The sequence below is a fragment of the Mastacembelus armatus genome, chromosome 9 (assembly GCF_900324485.2).
Source record: "Mastacembelus armatus chromosome 9, fMasArm1.2, whole genome shotgun sequence".
Lineage (NCBI taxonomy): Eukaryota > Metazoa > Chordata > Actinopteri > Synbranchiformes > Mastacembelidae > Mastacembelus > Mastacembelus armatus.
The window spans coordinates 12,919,878-12,943,110 of NC_046641.1; the positions used below are offsets into that span (position 1 = coordinate 12,919,878).

A 23,233-nucleotide genomic window follows, 5' to 3' on the forward strand; every position below is an offset into this window, starting at 1 on the left:
TTGTAGATAATGGCTCTCACTGTGGTTCGCTGCAGTCCCAAAGCTTTAGAAATGGCTTTATAACCTTTTCCAGACTGATAGATCTCAATTACTTTCTTTCTCATTTGTTTTTGAATTTCTTTGGATCTCGGCATGATGTCTACCTTTTGAGGATCTTTTGGTCTACTTCACTTTGTCAGGCAGGTCCTATTTAAGTGATTTCTTGATTAGTTAGAAATCTGCTGAACTTAGTTTTGGATTTTGTTTTCCCTTAATAATAAAAACCTTCATTTAAAAACTACATGATGTGTTTACTTGTGTTACCTTTGACTAATATTTAAATTAGTTTGATGATCTGAAACATTAAAGTGTGACAAACATGCAAAAAAATAAGAAATCAGGAAGGGGGCCAACACTTTTTCACACCACTGTATGTGCTAATGTGAGTGCACTCACAACTCTGTAGTTCACCTCAGTACTTCTCTGTTCTTAGCTCTAGTTTGCCTCTTTTTTTTGGTCTTAGACCAGAAAACTGTACTGACTTGTCTCTTTTAGCCTTGTTTTGATCCAAATCTGGCCCCTTTGGTCAAAGAGCAGCATTAAATGGTAGACACACAGTTTAAGACTAGCTGCTGAACATAGTGCAGAGTTTAGCAGCTGAAGAGATGTCAGCTGGGTTTACAGCCACTAATGACATTCCTGCTGCTGGCCTCTGTGACCATGTCAACATGCTGATGTTTGCATTGAACTTTAATCATAGAGCTGCTAGTACATGTTTTGCTCTTGTCCAGACATGGGTTAGATAATAGAACAACTGTCCTTAACTTGGTAATTATTTTTTATTTTAGTGTATTTATATATGTTAAAGAATCTGAATACAACCTTTATTCAGCCTGACATAATGTGGTTAACAGAGGATCCTGAGAGACAACGCGGTCATGAATTTACCCCCCCCTCAATTTGAGAAATATTAGCCATTTTATGGACAATATGACTGAACATGCAGAACATATATCTGCCTTTTTAAAATCATGCAACTGCAGTTAATAAAGGTACTATCTGACCACAGTCTTTATAAAGATAAGTTTTCTACATGATCACTTATATCTTTTAAATATGGCCACTATTATTCAGATTGGGCCAGATTTTCTATAATCTTCAAAAAAACTTCAACTCTTTTTTTAATCATTTTAATGGGAACACATCTTCTGCAACCAACAAACAGCAGACCGGTGATTTATTTAATGAACTGATTTATTGGGCTTCATCACTTTACATTCATTCAATAGAAAATACATTCAAATGTGACACCTATGTTCAGAAAGTGCCTGCTTGTCAATGAAAGCAAGAGCCAATAACGTTTAAAGCGTGTGTTAAAAATAGAAACGCCTTCTCCCATTTGCTCATTGCAATACAAACATTTTTGAAGTATCAGCACACACTATAAAAATATATATTTTATTATACTGAAAATGGAAGTTAATGTTTATTGGCTCTCAGTCACCAGTGTTTCCAGGTATATATTCATGTATTTTCTTTTTATATGTCAGTTTATTTTTCTGCATATGGCGTAGCACACTGAGTACCATTATAAGACGTGCTGCTTTGAAAATCTGAGCCGTTTTTTTAAACAATGAACAAAGTGATCATCAGTTTTAACTCTTTAGCTATGTCCTCTTACAATCAAGCAATAAAAAGAAATTCACATTCAGAATGATTAGCTGTCATAAAATGATTCTATAATGATCACTACTGCTAAAGGTAACCTCCGATCTACGAGCGTAAAACCTAATTCATCAGTGATCTTTGGGGCAAGTGTTGCACAGTCGAGTGCTTTTTGGATTTCTGCATCAAGTCCAGTGTCATGAAAACATACTCGCAACCAAAGTATTCAACAATGTGCACTGCACACCAGAGATAAATGCTGTAGAGATAAATCCTCTTCTCTCCTTGAGTCAGTGCCTTCAAGAGGGATTATTTATCGTCTTGAATAGGAGGAGCTGAGAATTGAGTTCTTTATCTTCAAAAACATGATTTTTCTTACATACAGTAAGTTCAGTGATTTGCAGAAACGTGGAGACACAGTATCATCATCATCATCATCATCATCATCATCATCATCAGGTAGTTAAAGACTGCATATTGCATTGTTCCCTCTAACAAAAATGCTAAAAGTTTTTAAAGTTTTCAGTTCACGTGTTGTGTGTGTACAGTAAAATAGCATTGTTCTGTGACGGTGATAGCAGCTCAAAATTTCATGTTTGGATTTTCATTATAGTTATTTCTGCTTTCTGCAAAATAAGCTCATATAAAACCATTTGCAATGTTGTATTATATCTTTTGGGTCCAGTGCTTTTTTTCCACTGGCAAGAGATTTCCTGGCACAGTCAGATGTGCCTTTTTGTAGTCACAGCTGTCGTACCTTCTTCATGTTAAGGCGTGTGCACACGTCTACAGAGCACATGTGCATAGAGCAAAATAAGTGTTTTTCAGAAGGAGAATAACAAACTTTCCCTGGTAGAGTTGTCGCTTCTATTAATGCATGAAGCTGCTGAAGTTCAACAAAAAATGAAAAAAAGATGAGTAAAAAAATGAAAAAAAAAGAAAGACAGATTAAAGACACTGATTTCTTCTAACTACTACTTCAACTTACATGAAATCACAAAAAATGTATTGAAAAAGTCATGTTATCCTACAAAATACACAGAATCTGTTGACAGAATAGTTAAAGTGGATAAAAAGGGAAACAAGGGAATCACATATATCATCTTGGCATATATTCCTCTGGAACTCCAGACATGTTCCTTTTCTTCAAGGCAGCATCTACTGTTCTGATCAGTTCATTGATGTTTGCTTTCATTTCAGGAGTATACGGGTCATATTCAAGCTTTCGTAGCCCCGATCGCTTGAAGTTTCCATCCTTCTGGCCCTCAACGCAGAGCAGGCGCTCCTCAGAAACCTTCAAACCCAGAAACTGGACCATCCCCTTGAGCTTGGAGAATAGGTCCCTCTTCAGGTGCTCAAAGTGGACCACATGGACATTCCTCCCATAATTCAGCCAGTCCAAAGTGTGGGACGCCCACCAAGGGGCATAGTTCTTCACAAACTCAGGCCACTCTGTAAAATGAGAGTACACAAAATAATTTATCAGGTGCCAATCCACTAAATAAAGGCACTCATACTGTTTAAATGAATATAAAGGAGACAGAGCTGCCACTCAGCTTATACTGTACACCAGGAAAATCATATAACACAATGAATGTAGGTCACTGAGAAAACTATAAAGACAAAACAACAAAAGTGACTGGAAACTAAATCAAGACCAGTTTCATTCCTGCCTGCTCCTTACATAAGTCAGTTGGTAAGACAAAGCAAAAGCCATAAACATAGGGCTTTTTAAGATTAAGTTATAGGTAATATGTGGTGAAAAGTGTGGTAAAAGTTTTAGTTTTGCTCTTACTTAGGTCCAGAATGATTTTCTGATAAATGCTCCACCCAATGTCTAAAGACTATGTAAACAAAATGCTAAATATGAAAAAGAGAAATAAAAAAGTAAAAAAATTCACATGGGAACTGAACCAAAGGGAAGTGAAAGTCATGATAGATAAACACTGATGTCACTTAGCTAGAAGAGTCAGTTCTTGGGAGGCAAAATTAAGTCTTTTCTGAAAGTAGCAAAAAATGGACATTGCTGTCCCTAAAGTTTAGAGGTGCTGCAGGAAAATCTTTTGCTTGCAACTATTATTCATTGATAATCTAATGGTCCATTAAAGCGGCAGCTGGCAGGAGCTGTGGCGCATTAGCACGCATTTTTACTGTTGGGTGAGGTTTCCATTAAAGTTTAGCCTGCTGAGCTCGCAGTGCTCTCTCAAAAACCAATGAATGAGGCAACTTTAGTATCAGAGTGGAGAAAATATTATAGACTGTACAATAACACAGCCGGAGTATGGAAGTGACTGCATTTCTGACTCAGGGTGTCAAAAGAGCTTAAAATGAAAAGAAAGCAGAATAATTGTTACACTAACCCTGAACACACTGTTCTGCTAATGTGTGACAGAATATGTAATTCAGTAAAATATTTATATTCTATTAGCAGTCTGACTTTAGAAACCCAAATAGAGGGATTTATGCAACAAAATCCACCAAATCACACAATGAAATAACTGTGCTTTGCAAAGTGACATGCCTGCCAGAATAAATGACCTTGCCCTTGAGATGACTTTATGGGGTCACTCTGGGTGGCATCAGTATCTGTACCATCACCCCCATGGTCTCCCCCCGCAGAGGGGAGTGCTTTAAATCGTACTGTACTGCACATGTGGGGCCACTGAACAAAATGTCATGCTGACTTTCAGACTGGAGCCTCGCTCTGTATTTGAAGTGGCAGCTGTCAGAAAGCCTTCTTCTTTACTGGAGTCATGGCAGGAGAAATAAACACTCATTGGAAATGGCAGGCCAAATGTGCTGATGTTTTCACAAAGAGACACAACTGCTGGGTCGGCAACTATCCAGCCTCTGGAAAATCAATTAAACCACACAGAAAGTCAGACAGACGATACACGGACAAGACAAAACCTGTTGCCATGGTTACAGAGACACAGTTAAATGGGTGGATGTAGTGAGAAAAGTGGAATATGCATGAAATATAAGGAGAGCTTAGCACAAGGTATGAAATGTATCCTTAATTCAACAGACAGGGTTACTAGACCCAAAGGTTTCATCTATTTGATTAAGTCACAAATAATATGCTTTTTAATAACCACTTTTAATCAATTAGATGCAAGAGGAGTTTAACCTGACTAAACAGTGCTGATGACTCACTAAATGGTTGCACAATGAAGAATGAAACACTGTCTAAGACAAAATGTCCCAATCTATAGCATAACAACATTAATTAAATCTGAAAAAGTGTATTATCACCACATACACATACAATAGCAAATACAGTATAAATCTAGCAGCTAATTATTTCAGAAACCTTAGGATGATTTTTTTTTTTTTTTACTACTTGACAATAATCCTTAAAGGAAAATTACTTGGGTCATTTTTCGATGCCAATGTAACAAGCTGGTTTTAGCTGTGGACACAACTCATGATCCAGCTCACCACACCGTCTTTGTTTCACTTCTCATTTCTCGGACAGATTGTGCTTGAAATAACGGAAATGGTTTTGGATCATCATCACATTAAAGACTTGTGTTCAGCCACACACAGTGTGGTTTATAATGTCACTAAGACAGCCCTGGATTGTTGCTCATTTCCTCCATGTTCTTTCTTATATAATGTGTCACTGTGGATTATTGCCATGTTTTTGATATTTTAACCTTGTGGTTTTCAGAGAAAAGATTTAAAAAGTCCACATACTGTTGGCAAAATTAGTTTTGTGTTTCATGACCGAGAACTTAATAATACTAATAATCACAAGAAGAAGAATAATACAATTTCCTCGATTGCATTGCTTTCAAGTTCACTTTGACAAAATGTTTCCTTCTTTATGTACAGAACTATGAAGGATGAATTGTTGCATATGGTGTAAAATATCATAGTTACTATCTGAACCTTAAATTGCACCAGCTCACCTTTCCCTTTCCAGTGGGCCTGGGAGGCAAATCCAATGTGACCGCCATATTTTCTGTTAAATTCTGCCATGAGGGCTTTGAAGGGGTTTCGGATCACAAGGATGCTCAAGTCAAAGGCTTCAATCTCCTTCCTGCCGCTCTCATGCGTCTTAATGCAAATCGTCCTCCCACTCCGCCAGTGGTCCCTCTCCCCTTTAAATCCTGTGAAAGAATGACACGCCACATACACTGTATTAACTCCGCAGGGGTATATTCACGAGTGAATACACATAAATCATGGGGGGGGGGAGGGTAATAACACCTACCTTTATTGTAAAGGGAGCCATCAAAGTAAAAGCTGCCAGTGTAGAAGCCAGTAGCAAGCTCTATGAGGTGGCGAGCCCAGGTGTTGCCGGCTCCAGGGAAACTGGCGAGAGCCACAAGTTGCTTAGTACGAGTGGGAAGGAAGTGTCGGTCCATGCAGCGGTTATCTGAGGAAGCACAAAGATCGACGGGGTGTTTTATCGATTTGTTGCATGTATAGAAAATTCTGCTGTTAAATGTGACAGTGATTCTAAATGTGGGACTAAATGTGAAAGACTGTGAACTATGACACATTTAAGCTTCAAATAGATACCAAAAGTGTGTCACTTCCTACATATTTCCATAATGTTGTAATAACACAAGCTAAAAAATTAAAATTCCTATGTTGAAACACTGTTGGTGCAAGGCATTTAACATTAATAAAAGAAAACAAAACTTCATAAAAAGGTCTAAACACAGGGATATATATAGATGCCGTAAGGTGGTATTTAACTTGAGGATTTCTCTTCCTCACGAATTGTGAAACAATTGACATTGTATTGACTTTAATGCTGGTTAAGATGATGAAAGAAATATGTGCCATGGTTGTTTTGGATTTTTGCATCAATGTGGTAAAATAACCAGAGAAATAACTATATAATGAGGTACAGCAATATATAACAAAATAAAATGGTGATAGAGGATTTTATTCATAATTCATGATTAAAAAATAGGATATATATAGAATCCATTAAATTAATAAATTAAGAAAAATCAAGGACAAATGTAAATAAAACTTTTCCCATAGATTTTCCTGCGCTGAGACTTGTTTTTAACAAATCCTATGGACGTACTGCTTTAAGCTGATAGCAGCACTGTGATGTGCTGAAGCAGTTTAAGCTGAATCTGGTCTTAATGATTTATAACAGTCACAAAGGTGTGAAAAAAGAATGTATGCAATTGGACTTCTTGATGCACTAATGCAACACTGTGCTGCAAAGTTCCATATATGTATTTCCTGCATGGAAATGTTTTTGTTTTTTGATTTTTTTCATATTAGCATATTTCTAAGAAGTACCAGGGAGGTGAGTAAAAGGAAGAGTCTGCTTTTGTAACTTTGTGGCCAGGACAGCAAAAAGCACCAAATGAAACTACAATATCTTCATACATTTTTAACGAACTGTCTCACCACACAGCTCTGTTTTATTCCTGTGACTCCTGTGACTCCTGTGCTGTCAGGCATGAACTTTACCTTGAACCTGTGTCTGGTAGACCACAAAGTACTCGCTGTTCCCGCAGCTCTCAAACTCCTCCCCGTGGCAGCGGTGGAGACACATGTCTTCGTCCTCCAGTTCGTGCAGGGAAAAGAGAGGAGTTGGGAATCCACAGTAACATCGGTCTCCAGCCAGGACAGCCAGTGATTTCTCCTGAAAACAGAGCTGCTGTTACACACTGCAAACGCACACACGAATGTGCACTGCATGAACACACATCCAAAACCCCCTCACCCTCTCGGTGCACATGTCTACACACTTGTCCACAGACATGTTTTGGATGACTGCGCTGAAAGGAAGTGCCAATGTGACATTGTCCGGCCGGTGAAAACACCCTTTGAAAATGGCGCTGCCGTCTGAAACAGACAGAACAAAATTTTATTCACCAACAGGGGAAAAAAATGCACACACAGCTTCCATCAGCTTGGTCTCTATTTACTGACCCCTGATGAAGAGATCCCACTGAGTCTCTCCACTAGTGTGGTGAGACCCTGACCTGCCACTGGACTGAACCAATAACAAAATTCACGTCTGCAGCGTGATGATAAGATCCATCCCGATGGACAGGCCATAGACCATTAATCACAACAGCAGTTTATCTTCATCATAATGTTTCGTACTTTGATTTTTCTACTTCAGCTCTTTTTGTTTTCTTATTGCTGCACACTATAACTACAATAAAAATGTCTTTTTTCCCTGCAGCCATCATAGAATAATTAATCACACAAAACTAATTGTAAAGATTAAGTGGTTTTCACTCATGGTTGGTGGGTTTCTCATTGTGCATCACACATTTAAATCACTGAGAATCTAAACAGCAGTTTCATATTTAGTTCATGGTGTCAACACGTCAACTTCAGTTCCATATGAAAGTGTGTCCACTGGCAACATTAATACAGGAAAGAAGTAAAACACTAAAAGCTTTTTACTGTGACAGATTCTATGATACAGACTTGGCTTGGCCAGCTGTAGCTGAATAAAATACAATAATAGAGCTGTGCGTCTGTGATATTGAACCTATTTAGGTTCATGCTGCACCACCACCATCTCACTCAGACCATTGAGTTCCTCTCTGCTTTTCTTTACTGGAAATATTAACTATCAGCTTTGTGGGGCTTTAAAACACAATAACACACTTTGCAAATGAGTCCAAGCTGTGTGGGTGGCTAATGTTTTATTTACTGTTGACCTTTTTCTCCAACTTGAAGTTGTATTTTTAATGTCATGTCCATGTTCTCTTTATCCCTCTGCAGTATATCTTCAGTGCAGCCTCTTTCTATTGACCTTTTTGCCTTCGCTTGTGACAGAGCTTTTCAAATGAAACTGAAATGCTTTTGTGCTCTGTTGATTCAAACATTTGCAGCAACCAAACACATATATCACAACCAAGGTCTTGAAAAGCAGAGAATATATCACTCATGCAAACACAGAGCTGAGTTAAATCCTGAAGATATAATCCTTACACTGTGCTAAGAGATCCAATGGAAATACATTCAGATGAATGTTTATGAAGGACTAATGTACCAATTAACTTAAAACCCTCAGTCATGTGAGGCTAATGGTCTCTAACTAGACCAAAAGTCACGTTATTTCCTGTATTTCCTTTTTGATACTTTGCACAGGGCTCACATGACGGAGAACAGGGTCACGGGTGAAAACCCAAACATGAAGAGCACACTCAGCAGTCTGATACGTGGCAAACAGGAAAGAAGGCAGAAATGAGAACAATAAATAAAAAGCCCTCAACGTGACTGGGAAGGTAAGATCATTTACATGCAGGAGTCGCTCATATACTTGCCATACATGTCTGTACCAACACTCAGCCCATTCAAATTAGCTGATTATATCTAAGAAGTAGTGGGTGGATGAGTAAAAAGGAAAGGAAGGGGAAAAGGGTTAAAATTACTTCACCTTGCAGTTGGGACTTTCTCAGATCTGACAGGGAAATAACCCAAAGACAAACTACTTTTTTTTATATAAATGACCTAAATACAAATCTTTTGTATTTCTAATGATCAGGCCTTCCTTCACTTCAGTTTTCCGTTGGCAGGCAGACAGTGTTTAGGATGCAGACCGTGGCTGGCTCGGCTACATAGGTAGGAGAGCTCCCCAGGGAAAGAGGTAAACACAACAGAGCAGCCTGTTCCCAACTGTGGCAGTAACCCAAAATAAAACAAATATTTTCCCTCAAAACAGCAAGGCGCCTTACTTTTCTGGATCAAAACGGCATCTTTGTGCCTCAGCAGATATTACTATACAGTATACTCAGGTCAGGTCAAATTTTCCTTAGTAAATGGGCATAAATTCAGATATTCACATTTTTACAACAAATTTTCATTGAGATTGTAAAGTGTATATTTTGACTTCATATGACAGAGCTCTCTTGTGTTTACATTTGCAGAGCAGCCCGTGGCTCACGTGAAGCTGTTCCTGTTTGTCGTGTTTGTCGTTGTTGTTGTCATTGCTAAGTGTCAGACTCACAGCGACGGGCTGACTCCTGGCTCAGCTCCAGCCTGTAAATGGACAACCTATTGGCTCCTCCACACACGTTGCTCTTCTCTCCTTTACACTCCATGTTGCAATCGCTCTCTGAAACGTTGGCCGCCTGGATCTTATGACCACAGTAGCACTCAGCTCCAAACTCCAGGCCTGCAAACATGTAGCCTCTGTACGGAAGAGAAAGAAAACAGGATTAAAATCATTAGTACAGGAAAACGGTGAGGTTTAAGTGATTGTTCTGAGTCTTCTTTTTTGAGTCTTAATCCTTCACAGGCAAACACAATGCATGAACTGTAATAAAATAAACGGATGCACAGAGGATGTTGAGGCAATTATGAAAACACATGCAAACATCACGCACCTCTCTTTGCTGACTGAAGATGAGAAAAGTTACACATGCTGCACAGCTCTAAGGCAAAGCCAAATATAAATGTGTGCAGTATATATGGAAACTGAATCTATCACACAAGGTCTCTTCTCTCCTTTCTGTTTCTTCAAGGAGGATTTGACTCCCAAGAGGCCTTTCGGATGCAATTAGACATCTAACACACCCCTCACACAGAACAAATCCCCTGGGCTGTCAATCACACCCAAACTTCTGTGTGCTGCTGCCCCTCATTTGTTTGTCTGTTTTTATTAACCTGCTGCTCTGGGAGAGGAGGCGTGCAGGCAGCAAGAGGCAAGAAGGAAGAAGCAAGAGGAAGGAAGGAACTGAAAACAAGCCTCTTTCTCTGACCCTGTTCTCCTGCTTTGTGAATCAGTGATGAGCTATTGGTGCCTTCTTTAGACCCAGCCTCGGTATTCCTCAGGGTGGGATATGAGGCAAGAGGAAGGTAGTGAAGTAGCAGCGAGAGGGAGTTAACAGGAAGCGAAATGAAGCAGAGGAGCAGAGAGTCGATGCCTATCTCTGATTACTTGAATATTCCCAGTTGTTTTCATGTTTTGAAAAAAACACCAGAAACTAACAAACATTGTCCGTATACAGATATTAGTAAAAGAAATGGACTGGATTTACTGCCCGTAAAAGAAATGGACTGGATTTACTGCCCGGGTAGTTTATTTAAATAAATAATATGAGGATTTACTATATGACCAACACCAACATTACATCCATCATCCTAAAATAATGGGAATTAATCTGCAGCACTATATGTTATCTAACATGACGTGGGCCTTAAAATGTTCCTGATTATTTTTGTAAGCTTGAGACTTGAGTCTTGTAGATTTTTAGACCACATCAAAATGTAACTTTAAAACATTAATTATTTCAGTTTTTAATGTTGCATATCCCTAAAGATATGTGCTTAATCAACTTAATGTGGTTACAGGTTGTATTCCTGCTCATAGTGCTGGACCAGCAGGTGTTTATTTTTCCCCTGGAGCCCCGAACACAGCCCCGGTTGGCTGGGGTTCAGGCAGACCTGGCAAGTTCTTTGTCAGAAAACTGGACAACCATTTCCTTATGTACCACAAGGGCATTGTTATAGTTAAATGGAAAAAGGGACTTACCCAAACCATTGACATAAAGTTAGAAACACACACTATTGTCTAAAACATATTTGTATATTGCTTCATCAAGATTTCCCTTCATTGGACAAAACTATATTGGTCAATACCTGGCCACCATACTGCACAGTATGTAGAATATTATTGTCTCTATAAGAGGCCACAAATGAGCAAAAGTAAATGCACCATTTCATCAGGTTTTGTCATTTCCACATCAGCTCTTCTGCGCTTTCAATTCTACTTTGCGTCTTAGCCTGGCAGTGATAATAAAAAGGTTCTTAAAAGGGGGGATTTATAATGGATGAAAGTTTTGGTTGTTTGCTTCTGTCATACCTTTCTGCACAGTTGTCCTGGCAACGAAACACAGTCATTTTTTTGTAGTCAAAAAAGGAAACTCCTCTCAGCGCTCTCTTCTTTGTGTCATCCACATAGCAGCCAATGTATTTTGCTGAAAAAGAGAAAATAAATTGTCATATATACTGACAGACAAACCATTTCAAAGACAACATGAATAGATATTTAGCTGTATTTTCAAACATTTCTAGACTGACAATACACTTTAGCTACTCTGCAACAAAAACATTTTTGGATTATAAAAGTGGAAAAAGTGAACTGTCCAAAACAGTATCTTCTTCACAAGACTGTTCACAAACCGCTGTAGAAGCTTTAATTATTTATAAGGACACACATCCCCTTCTAGTGGTCTGTAACTGTAGTGGCAGTCATCTCTTGCATTTTTCAGAAGTGTGTGTGTGTGTGTGTGTGTGTGTGTGTGTGTGTGTGTGTGGTGGGGGTTGGGCTCCAGTGAACTCCTGCAGAAAAATACAGCAACCCTTCAACTGCCTCTTGCCTCTCATTAACACTGCTCTCCTGCTAAACCAAGCTGCACCGGCTCTACTGTACCTTTAACAAACAAACCTCTCGCCATCTGTGCTGTGCCATTACCCCTCAGAGCCTGTGTTAATACCTAAATGGGGAAAGCAAAGTGTCCTATTCCCCTGCATTACTTTAATTGTTACGGCTGGGCCTGCATTTGAGCAGCATGTGGACTGAGCTGTAATGTTCCTACTAAATGTTGTTGAGCTGGAAAATAATCTGTTTTTGCAGCTCCATTTAAATAACATATTTCTGCATGAGGACGTAAACATATATGTGTCCATATTATTTTCAGCTGCTCAACAGACTCCCTCGACAACAAAGATTGTACCTGATGAATTGTGGTGACTGGTACATTCTTTCTCCAGTCTATTGAGCGTGCTATACTTCTGTGCAATTGCACCGCACAGCGCAAATGTGTTTATGTGCTTCAACCAGCACTATGAGCTGCAATAGTCCCTGCAGATGAAAGCGGGTTTGAGCGAATGAGTGCATTTGCAGTGAGAAGAGGGAAAAAGTCTGTTACGGTTAAAACTGCAGAGAAAGGAGTGGTGCTGGATGAATGAGAGCAAACAAATGCTTTGAAGCTACTAATTACTCTATCATCATGTTCTGCTGCTCTGCAGTCCTGTGAGGTTAGCATCTCAGAAAAGGGATAAGAGGAAGGGGAGTGGGGGAGATGGGGGGTAGGGGGTGGGCAGGCACTGAGCCAGACTGATAAACCTTCATTTGATCAAATAACCCAAAGCTCAAATGTACATTGTAAACATGTTTGCCTTCCTGGCCTTGGATTTGAAAATATAATCCCAAACCTGTACTAGAAAAACACTGTTCTTTAATATTCAATACTGTACTGTGAATCTGAATTCTCGTTATATAATCACTTGCTTATTTTCTCTCCTGGTTATGTCCTTGTAACCTTGTAACCAGTGGTTAGAGTCTGGTTAGAGCAGTTTAAAACCAGGAAAGCAACCTTCACTTTTAGTCATAGCACAGAGAGAGAGAGAGAGAGAGAGAGAGAGCAGCAGTAACTCATGTGTTGCTTATTTATGAGCATCTGAGATTTTCTATCTGCCCGTATGACACTCTGGAGGGATACCACAAACCTACACAGCCACAAGCTATAGTAAAATCCTGGTTTTATTTATGGCTATTCAGTGTTTTTTAACATGTTGCAGATGAATAAATCCCAAATCAACTGAGTAGCATCTGGACCAGACGTTTTTCACTGTTATACTGAACGTTTCTCGATGCTGGAATAATACCTATTATAAAGTACTAACTGAACTTTTGGGGTGCTTGGTCCTCTATTGGGGTGATCATATGCTACTCTTTTTATTCCATTACATTTGCCTGGCATTAAGTTACTATCTACTTTTTTCAGATGGAAATATAAATATATAAATATATCTAATCATATGATCAAACTATATGATACATCAGATCAATGTAAATGAGCCTAACATCCCATAGATTTGGGTTAACAATGGGCTGTTTTTCTTAAACACTGAATGGAAATATCCAGTGTGGTCAATAATAATTCATGCTTCATCCCACAGTGTAGAAAGTGTTTGACAAGCTATGTAAGCCAGGAGTAAATCATTTCCACTTTCCACTTCCAATCAGCTAATATGATCATGTTTCATTCTTGCTGGCTGTCTGTGCCACGCAAGGTCTGAATGTCACCTCTGGATGGACACTTCCCGTCCTCCCACTGATGTTTGTGAAACACTCTATGATCTGATAGGACGTTACACACTAGTGAGGACTTGATATGTAAACCTGTTCTGACAGGACTGTTTTGCTTAACACTATATAAGAATAGGGATGAAACTATAATGATTGCGCTGCAGCTTCATGAGTAGAACAGCACCAAACAGAGCTACAGCTGAACTACAGCTGAATTCACAGTCATTCGAAAGGTGTTGTCTGCAATCAAAGGTTACTTTGAATCATTTTCAAAGATGTATGATGTTTTGGAGGAATAAATGTTGATCAAACAACCTGAAATAAAACATTTTAAACTCACAGAAATTGTCAAATATTTTTACAATTGTTCTAATAATAATTTACATAAGATTTCCTTTTACACACTGATTAGTCATTAATGTTTCAACACTGTGATTTATTTTCAACTATTGTGATTATTCCCTAAACTATCTATTTTGCCAGTGAACTGTATTTATGCCTTTTACTGATCTGTGTTATTGTTTGTTCACAGGCAGATTTTGCATGTAGGAGAAGCCAAGAGAATTATTCAATCATTATGAGAAACAAAGCCTTAACTTTTATATTTTATTGAGTCATTTTGGATTTTGGATATGTGAGAAGATCTGATGTTGCTCTGATGTTGGATTTGTGAAGGTGTGTAACTGAAAACAATACAACAGTATAGTAAAGCATGCAGTCTGAGTTTAACCCACCTCTTCCATCATCCATGTCTTTAGCACTGCGTCCCTTAAGCGCACGATTCCAGCTGCTGGTGTAGTCTCGCCCTCTGCCGTCCATCCCCTGGCCATCCTGTCCCATCTTTTTCATCCATGGAGGACCATACCTCCGGCCAGACCTGCGTGTGTCCTTAAAACGTCTATTCATGATGCCAAGACTCCGAATGTCTGACGATGAAGTCCGTCTGCCCATCTCTGCAGCCACCACAGATACCCGGCCCCCTCGGGCCCCGGGGCCACTGTCCCCGACAAAGCCAGAATGCAGGAAAACAAGGCTCCCAGCAGTCAGGTAGAGGAGGATGAGGGAAAAGAATCGAACAGGTTTCCTGCGGAAATAGCGCTGTATCTTCAGCAGAGGCTTGGCCATGCTGGCTCCCCCTGCCACGCAGACACACTATCCCAGGGATGAAAACTCATACAGCAAAAGGATCAACACCAGCTCTCCCTGCTCCCACCATTCACTATTGGGCACCAACTAAAATGAAGTACAAGCCAGTCAAAATATCTTAATCCTGTATGAGATCCTCCAAACTATAGCATGACATTTCCATCATGCATGCCTCTTCAGTCTTATGAGGAAGGTGCTTTACACCTGCAGCTCTGTCTGCAGTGCCCACATGAGAGTCTCTCTGCGTTCCCACTGACAGCCCAGCCCAGAGTGCTGGCTCTGGGGCCGCGGCATGAAAGATGAGTGGCTCCGAGCGCAAGATGATCACTCAACACTGCTTTCCCTCCAATTATCAGCCTACAGAGATGCCTCACTAATGCTGCAGTGGCACTTTCTCCCACGCTGTGCAGAAGGAAAGAGGGTTTATTTACCAGGTGGGCTGAGATCCTTTCGCCTTTATGCGGCCAGCTATTCACTGAGGCGATCCAGGAGTGAGAGGGTGTAACTCACCATCTGCAGTAAAGGCACACACACACATACACACAAAGAAAAAAAGGTAAGTGCATACCTTTAGCATAGTGGAAAAGGCAAAACAGCGTGAGCTGGTTACAAAACAATTAAATATAATACTAGGAAATACATTTTAGACATCATAATAAGCTTTAAAGTAATTCCTGATATGTCAGAGACACAAAAACTGTACATTTACTCACTGGTTGGTTTCTATTACAATATTGTTGTTACATGGAAACTTAAGAAACAAAACTGTTCTCATTTTTTTCACATTAACAGGAATTCAGGGAAGTAAGCAAATAAAAACAATAGGATTAAACACAATTAAGTATCTGGGAAACATATCTGTTTGTGGTAGCAACAGTGGTGTAAAGTTTCACTACAGCAAGCTCAGAGATGTACATCATCTTTAATAAATTAGGTTAAGCCAAAAGAGGAAAAACAAAAGTTCTTTACCCTCTGGCATTTTCACTGATGTCTTTGGGAACTTATGTGTGTGTGAAACGAAGAAAACAAAATTCAAGATGATCTGAGGTGATGATAATAAGTGTGAATGCCTGATGGAAAAACAAAAAACAGGCTCAAGCGAGTCTGTTAAATCTAACCATCAATTAAATCTAGAGTGTTTTTTACTTTACACTTTTACACGGATGACTACATTTTCTAGGTCAGCTGAATCCCGACTTCCTCAATTCTCTGTAAGCCTCCTTCAAAGAGGTCTCTGTTTGGGGATGAGCCTGAGAGACTACAATTGGAAAGTGTAACGCAAAACTCCTCAGGGTCAGGGAAGTTTCCAGAACATTCATGGGGACACTCGCCCTTGTGGTTCTCTGTTTGCCTCGAGACAGATCCGCAGAATACTTGTCATCCGAAACCTCAATGGCACGACAGACCCCCCTTGGCTTTCCACCTCTGTACTTTTCCCTCTGGTAGTCTGGGAAGATTGTGGGGCCCTCAAGGAGAAATGGATCACAGTCTCATGTACCCGCAGCATCCGGGTGCAAAGTCAATCCTCATCCTGTCTGACTTCTAACTTTTCCTGTAGATCCTGTTGAGTAGCTTATACATACCCACAAATATGGTTTTCATTACCAATGTCTTCAGTGTTTTATTTATTTTGAGACCAAATGTCTTTTCCTAGGTCTACTTAATTTTCAAAAAGTCAACCACTAAATGTCCTGTGGTCTAAATGATGGATGATACAGCTGATGACTAAAAGTCAACAGAAAACAAAGCAAATCAGATTAGTAAGGTTAAAACAGTCTAATTCACTTTAGGCTTCACAGTTTCAAAATAAGGATAAAAGCCCTTGAAATAAATCTGTTATGGTCTAATTGCTGGATTATGTTTCAAGCTTTTAATTACCCATTGCATTTCAGATCATGCACAAATAAATCTGTAATTGCTTTTTGAAGAAACTATTTATTTCAAGATTTGATATTTTGTCAAATACACTTATCTGCTCTCTTGCAGACACAAAGATGAGAAAATTAACAACACTCTTATTGTGGTAAATTTAATGTAAACAAACGCTGGAGACAAGGAAACAATTAGCACAGCTCTGTCTAAAGTTAAAAAATACCTTTAAATACCTCATATGTTTAAATGTTGCAGCATCCTTTTTAACGAATACACAAACCTTTCTGTCTGAACTGTCAATACATTTAAATTAAATAAAATATCTTTTTATTTTCACAGAAAGCCTCTACTCCACTGGGATTCACATATATGCACTCACACCGTATAGTAATTCCTTCAGTTCATTTTTACAGCTTAACTGCTGTTTAAACAATATTGAAAAGTGACTCCTACGCAGTATCTTTAACCAGGACCTTTTTTTCAGACTTATGTAAGTGTTGGACTCCCTGATGATGGAGAAATTATTCATATTTCAGAACAAATACAATACAGAGACTCAAACAAGTGGATCTTTGTTTTAACCTGAATTTGTTTGCCTTAGAGAAACTGAATCATATCTAGGTTAGGCCCCCTGCAGGGTTACAAGGTCTAAATAGAACAATAAAACTTCATATTTTGACATGACTCATACTCCTAACAGTATCCTGAAAATGTGTAGTGGATTCAGGTGCTTTACGGTCGCAAGCAACATGGCACAAAAGAACATAGTGTAGGCCTGTGTGTGGACAGTTCATGTTATAGTGAATGTAGCTAAAAAAACAGTGAGGTGCTCCTGTTCTAAAAACAGTAAAGGGGTTAATGAGAGTGAACAGTTGGAGAAAACGACGAGCGGATGCATGTGACACCTAACCACTGTGCCTCTCATGAATTCAACAGGCACACACACGTTAATTACTGCTGTTAATAATTCATGTCTATCCAGCTACAGGAAAGAAATTGAACTCATGCTTAATTTGCAGGTTCAAGTGACAGCGACAGGAGAGTGGGTGGGCTCTTGTGTTTAGTGTGTTAGTATGCTAATTAGCTTTAAAATATTAAGTACATCCAAAGCTGATGGGAATGTCATTAGTTTTGCAGGTCTGTGTCATAACCACAAGTACCGAACATGTTAGCACAATGCCATCCCTGTAGTCGTAACACGTAACACAAAATCAGAGCGAGGGCATCATGTTAATTCCAGCTTTACGTACTGTAGGTCTGTACTCTCAGTACAATACGGGTGAACTTTGTTCTCTTTTAGTGTTATAGACTAATGGCTAAAAATCAAGCCTGACACTACACAGACAGACAGAGGAAGAGGCAATCCAACAGACAGAGACAGGAAGTGCTGTAGAGGTCTGTTTGCCCAATCACTGCAATTACTCAAGTGGAGAGGACATGAACTCTGTGACTGACCATTAATTCACATTCATATTAAATGAGCCAGAAAATATTTAATCAAAGAGGATTTCTGGGAGGAAACGTCAGAGCTAATCTGTGGTGAGCAGCCAGCTCTGCTTGTCCTGCACAAGCCAAAACATAAATATTCTGCATATTTGTTTGGGACTCATTGACCACAGACACGGGTGTCAACTCAGTGACGCCTCTTCCAGCACGCAGAGAGTGAGAAAACGTTTAGCAGAGTCCATCTAACCATGAGATTATGTATTATTTCTTCTGAAGAGACAGATGAGCTCATGATGTGACAGGATATAACAAAAGGAAACTAATTGTCAACTGAAATCTGAAGAGTCTGGATATTTGATAGTTGGTTATTTTGTAATGATAGAAGCAAATAAAGTATTTATTTTTGTTACTTGTTTCTACAGATCAGTTTTACATTTCCCCATCCCTCCGTTGCCAATAAACATCCTTTTCCTCGAACGTGGGCGAGGCTTTTAAACTTCTAGACCTCCAGCCCCGAGTGCATATCTCACCAGCTGAGTTAAATTAGTGGTGATATCCTCCCATAGTTTAAAACGGTTTTTGCTTGCTGTATTTTCATAGCGGTAAAAGTTTGTGAAATACAGGAAAACAACTGAATGGTGAAATAGCAGCGAGGTTGTGTTTGGCCCACAGAGAAAACAGCATTGTTTATCATTAACAGAGGCAAGAAACACAAGTCTGTAGCAGTGGCTGGAAGAATAGGTTATCAGGTGCTATTAGCAGGAAAGGAAACCACACGAGTCTTCTCTCTTAGCATTACTTAACTCCCAGCTTCTGCTGTGTGCAACAGTCAAAAATACTGTCGTTGGGCCTTCAGCAGTAGAAGGGTTAACAGCATTAACAGCAGAAGTACTGAGGCTCCCCTCTTTCTGCTCTCCTGGTGTGTTTTGGCCTGCCAGTGCGCATTAGCCATGTTTGTCAAATCAAATCAAATGAAATCTCACATTTCTCCCCTGGTGATAAAACTGGCCCTGCCTGCTTTAAACTTTGCACACTGCTCCCACAGACCATTCCACACTATCCCATTTGCCTCATCCATCAGTGTATGTCTAAGAGAAAGCTCACAATCAGCAGAAGGCAGCATAAGCATAAAACAATCAAATCTATTGTTATACCAGATTAATGTAAATAATGGTGTAGTTGTAACAACACACAAACAAAAAAAAAAAAAAACTTTTGAGAATTTACAACCTATAAAAAATGCATTTCACATAAAAGACTGAGAAAGCTAAAAAAAAAAAAAATAACCTTTGGATGCCAAAACCTTTGCTCCTCTACAGACTAGATTCAAGTGGCTCGCTCAGCACAGATGGCAACTCTTAGGAGTGCCTGACCCCTGAAAACTGGAGTGTGAATATGGCTGCTTCAAATACCAGGATCACACTGCCAAATCAGTTTTCTTTGCTTAGTGTTTGGCAAACGTTACCACAGTATGCGCCAGTTTCAGCTTCCCATTTTCATGTCAGTTATTTTAATTAAATCTCTGTTTGATTTCAGTGTGTGTCTGCATTAGTGAATGCCGAGTACACTTATTTTCTGGTGGTCTCTCAAAATGAAACTCATCACCAGCAATCCCTGAACAGTCACACATTACGTGAAGCTAGAAATGTGACTACAAACCCTTTTATTACAGACGTCATCCACCTCTGCCTCAGTACTGACACTTAACTGTGCCACTTCACATACCCTGTGATAAAGTTTCTAAAAACAGTTTTCCATTATCTGTGTCATCGTTCACTGTCTGCTGATTATCAGTAGGTTATGTGTTGACCTCTGTCTGTTTTCTGTCAGGAACTATTTAAACATCGGGTTAGAAAAAAGATGAAGTAAGTAAATAAATCAATTTTGAAATCAGTGCAGACAAGCTGCACATTGGTGTGAAAAGATATTCAGTGTCTTCAATCTCTTTTCATTAACCTCTTATTAATGGCCTGCTGAGAGGTTAATGATACAAGAGTTTAACAACTAAATTTTCGTCTTAGATTTATTAAGGAGTACCTTTGTGGCTTTATTATTCCCTCATTGGCCACCAAACTGTTGAGACAATCTTTGCATGATTTCCAATTATTATATTCTAAAACTTGGCTCTGTAAGTGCATTAGCAAGCGAACTTATACTGTGCACTTCTATTAACTGCATAATTATAAACACACAAGGACTGATCACTGCACATGGACTATCTTAATAAGTGAGTACCTAATTTTAGAACAGAGCAAACTACAATCAGATTATTCGACACACTGTTTTCTACGAAAGCTCAAAGAACAGCAAAGTCAGGATACATCACTGTCTTGTTGTCCAGCATCAACACCTGTCAAATCTCAAACAACAACTTCATTACGTTCACAGACTGAGAGGTGCAGGAGCTACTATACCCACTTTATTTGCAACTATGAAATGTCTCACTCCAGCATGCACCTTATATGCCTAATAACGTGCAAAGTTTTGGGGCAGACAGTAATAAAGTTTTTTTTTCTTTTTCTCATTTTGAAAGTCACTTACTGAAGAGATTAATATACACTGTCTGTTGCAGTCGTGAAATGATAACTGTGTTATAGCCCTGTTGGCTATACCCTCCAGAAGCCTGAGGGAAATTACAAATACCAGTGCATTTGGCATTGTAGAAGTTGAATAGACCCATCACAGCAAGCTTCTTTTCTTTTTTTCTTTTAGCACACTCTATGAAGCTTAAAAATTAAGCCCACAATGGCAGGGAAAAAGCTCATTGTAATCCTGATAATACTCAATGGTCCATTTAGCTCAGTGGTGACCTTTTACTCTGAAAGAGAAGAGGTAAATTAAAGGGTCTAAAAATAATGTAATCCTCTTCTTTGACTCTTTGGCATAGTAGCGTTAAGCCATAGCATTGTAACTGAGTGACTGAAGATCATGAACGTTTCCACCAGTATAGAGTGATAAGAAACTGACACAGTCAAAAGACAAAAAAGGAGTGGATGAATAACAACTCCTTTGTGATTGTGGACACAAAGCAGCAGAGTTTAATTAGGCATGAGCAGACGACAAAGACGAGACAAATCATTTTCATAAAATCCAAATTAGCGCTAGTTCATCTAGACTTGTTTTGCCATTCACTGTTGGTTTGTAAAAGTGAAGGACTGGGAAAGATACTGGAATGCTGGAAAAACAGGAAAGACAGTAGTGGCACTAATGATTCACCTCGAAGCAAAAAAAAAAAAAAAAGAGAGAGAAGCATCCCAGATTCCTGTTGTGAGTTTCAGACCTACCCTCAGTAGGTGTCACTCCCAGTTCCCAGCTGGCCATAGAGGTAGACATTTGAGAAGCAATCACTTGAATCAGTCCTCTCTAATGGCTTCATAAAAGAAGTAATTATTCTGCAGTGGGGAGGTGCTGTCAATGGGAGATCAAATGATGCCTTCCACTATCCAACCTTAACAACGCTCCTCATTCAGAGCCTTGAAGAATATCTGCAGTTCAGTTTTTTCAAAGAAGAAAAGGACCCCCCCCCCCTTTTTTTTCTCCCACCTTTATTGAGCACAGAGGATCTCTCTGCTTTAATTAAAAATGAATTCTCCCAGCTCAGCTCTGCCATGAATCTATCTCAGTCCTCTCTGCCTGAATAGACTTAAGCAGGGATTGCAGAGGGTTTCAGCAAATGTTTTGTGGGTGAGGCAGAAGAAGAGTGAGGGGAAATAGGAACTTCCTCTGCATGGAACTTAAGGCAGTTTTCAACAGCAGATCATTCATTTAAACTAAATTAAACACACAAACACATCCTAATGGCATGCAGCCAACTAAGAACAAGGAACTTTCTTTTTCCATGTTGGACACTGAGAAAAGTGCATTTTATGAAGCAATGTTTTCAGCAACACTAAAGAGTGGGTATTTTGTATTAATGAGACATACTGTTTGGAAACCCGAACCACGATCTTTAAAAATAAAAGGCCTGAAAAACCTGATTTCATTCTGTGTGAGATCTGATAATGTCAGTAAAATTGCGGATGCAAAGTGTTAATTCACACCAGAGTCTGAAAATGTGAAATTATACAGTGGCCTGCTGAATTTCCAACCTAAAGAAAAAGAAACATCCAGTTTCATTTATTCAAAAACAAAAACAGGAAAGGAGAAAGTTAGCCCGTAGGTGTGAGTATGAGTGTGAATGTTTGTCTCTACATGTCTGCCCTGTACGTGATGGACGTGTGATCTGTCCAGGGTGTAAACTGCCTCTCACCCAATAACAGCTGAGATTGGCTCCCGGCACACAGCCCTCTACAGAATATGCAGTATAGTTAATAGATGGATGGATGATAATGCCGCTAAGCAACCTTTAGTAAGTTCAGCATATGAACACTGGACCACTGTGGTGATAACACACCAATAATTTGTTTACAGCATGTTCAGGTAATATCCTCTCATAATCATGTCTGCTCAGTGTTGTTCTCAGAGGAGGATGTTGACTCGACTGTCCTTGTGTACCACACGGCTTTTCCTGATCTGCTGGGCATAGCAATGGTGGATAAAACAGCCGAGTATTTGGCGATCTATTTCGTGTCTACTGTAAGACACATGTTCAAGCACCTGTGTCAGCGAGCACCCACTCTGCTCAAGTGTCCTCAAGCAAGAGGCTGAATCCTCCAGCCTTGCTGCTCTGCGCATAACCCCTCACTCTAACCTCCTACGGTGGGAGAGCATTTTGTATTTATTTTAAAACAAATGTGTGCTTCAGAAACACTGAAGACATCGTTACATTTGAAGTGATCAGCACTGACAGAATGTCACTTTCCTTTTGCTAAAGTCATCTCAAAGACAAATCCTACACCGCTGAATCCATTCGAAGGCAAACTGATTCCACATGCCCTTTGCCTCATTGATTCATTGTGGTTTTCAGTTCACTTTGAACCATTTAAGGTTTTGATCAGTGTAGATCCCTGAGAGCAGATACAGTAAGTCTGCAACATTCACAGATGGAGAAGCAGAGGATTAGGGAGGCCACTCTAGCTGTTGTCTGGTGTAAAGGTCTGGTCAGAACATGCCAAGCGTATACAGCAACTGCAATAACAGTAGTTT

General features: G+C 39.4%; 1 protein-coding gene across 2 annotated transcripts in view; it reads right to left on the reverse strand.

Moving 5' to 3' along the window:
- Positions 1 to 1,215: 1,215 nt before the first annotated feature.
- wscd2 (WSC domain containing 2) overlaps positions 1,216 to 23,233 on the reverse strand; it is a 31,285-nt gene continuing 9,267 nt past the window's right edge. For both annotated transcript variants that reach the window (XM_026322782.2, XM_026322783.2), the window contains exons 2-9: positions 14,419 to 15,343; positions 11,453 to 11,567; positions 9,596 to 9,780; positions 7,349 to 7,470; positions 7,093 to 7,267; positions 5,864 to 6,028; positions 5,559 to 5,759; positions 1,216 to 3,096 (exon numbers count right to left, since the gene is read on the reverse strand). In XM_026322782.2, the coding sequence (XP_026178567.1) occupies positions 2,744 to 3,096; positions 5,559 to 5,759; positions 5,864 to 6,028; positions 7,093 to 7,267; positions 7,349 to 7,470; positions 9,596 to 9,780; positions 11,453 to 11,567; positions 14,419 to 14,809 (1,707 nt within the window). In that variant the 5' untranslated portion in view covers positions 14,810 to 15,343 and the 3' untranslated portion in view covers positions 1,216 to 2,743. The remainder of the gene's footprint in view (positions 3,097 to 5,558; positions 5,760 to 5,863; positions 6,029 to 7,092; positions 7,268 to 7,348; positions 7,471 to 9,595; positions 9,781 to 11,452; positions 11,568 to 14,418; positions 15,344 to 23,233) is intronic.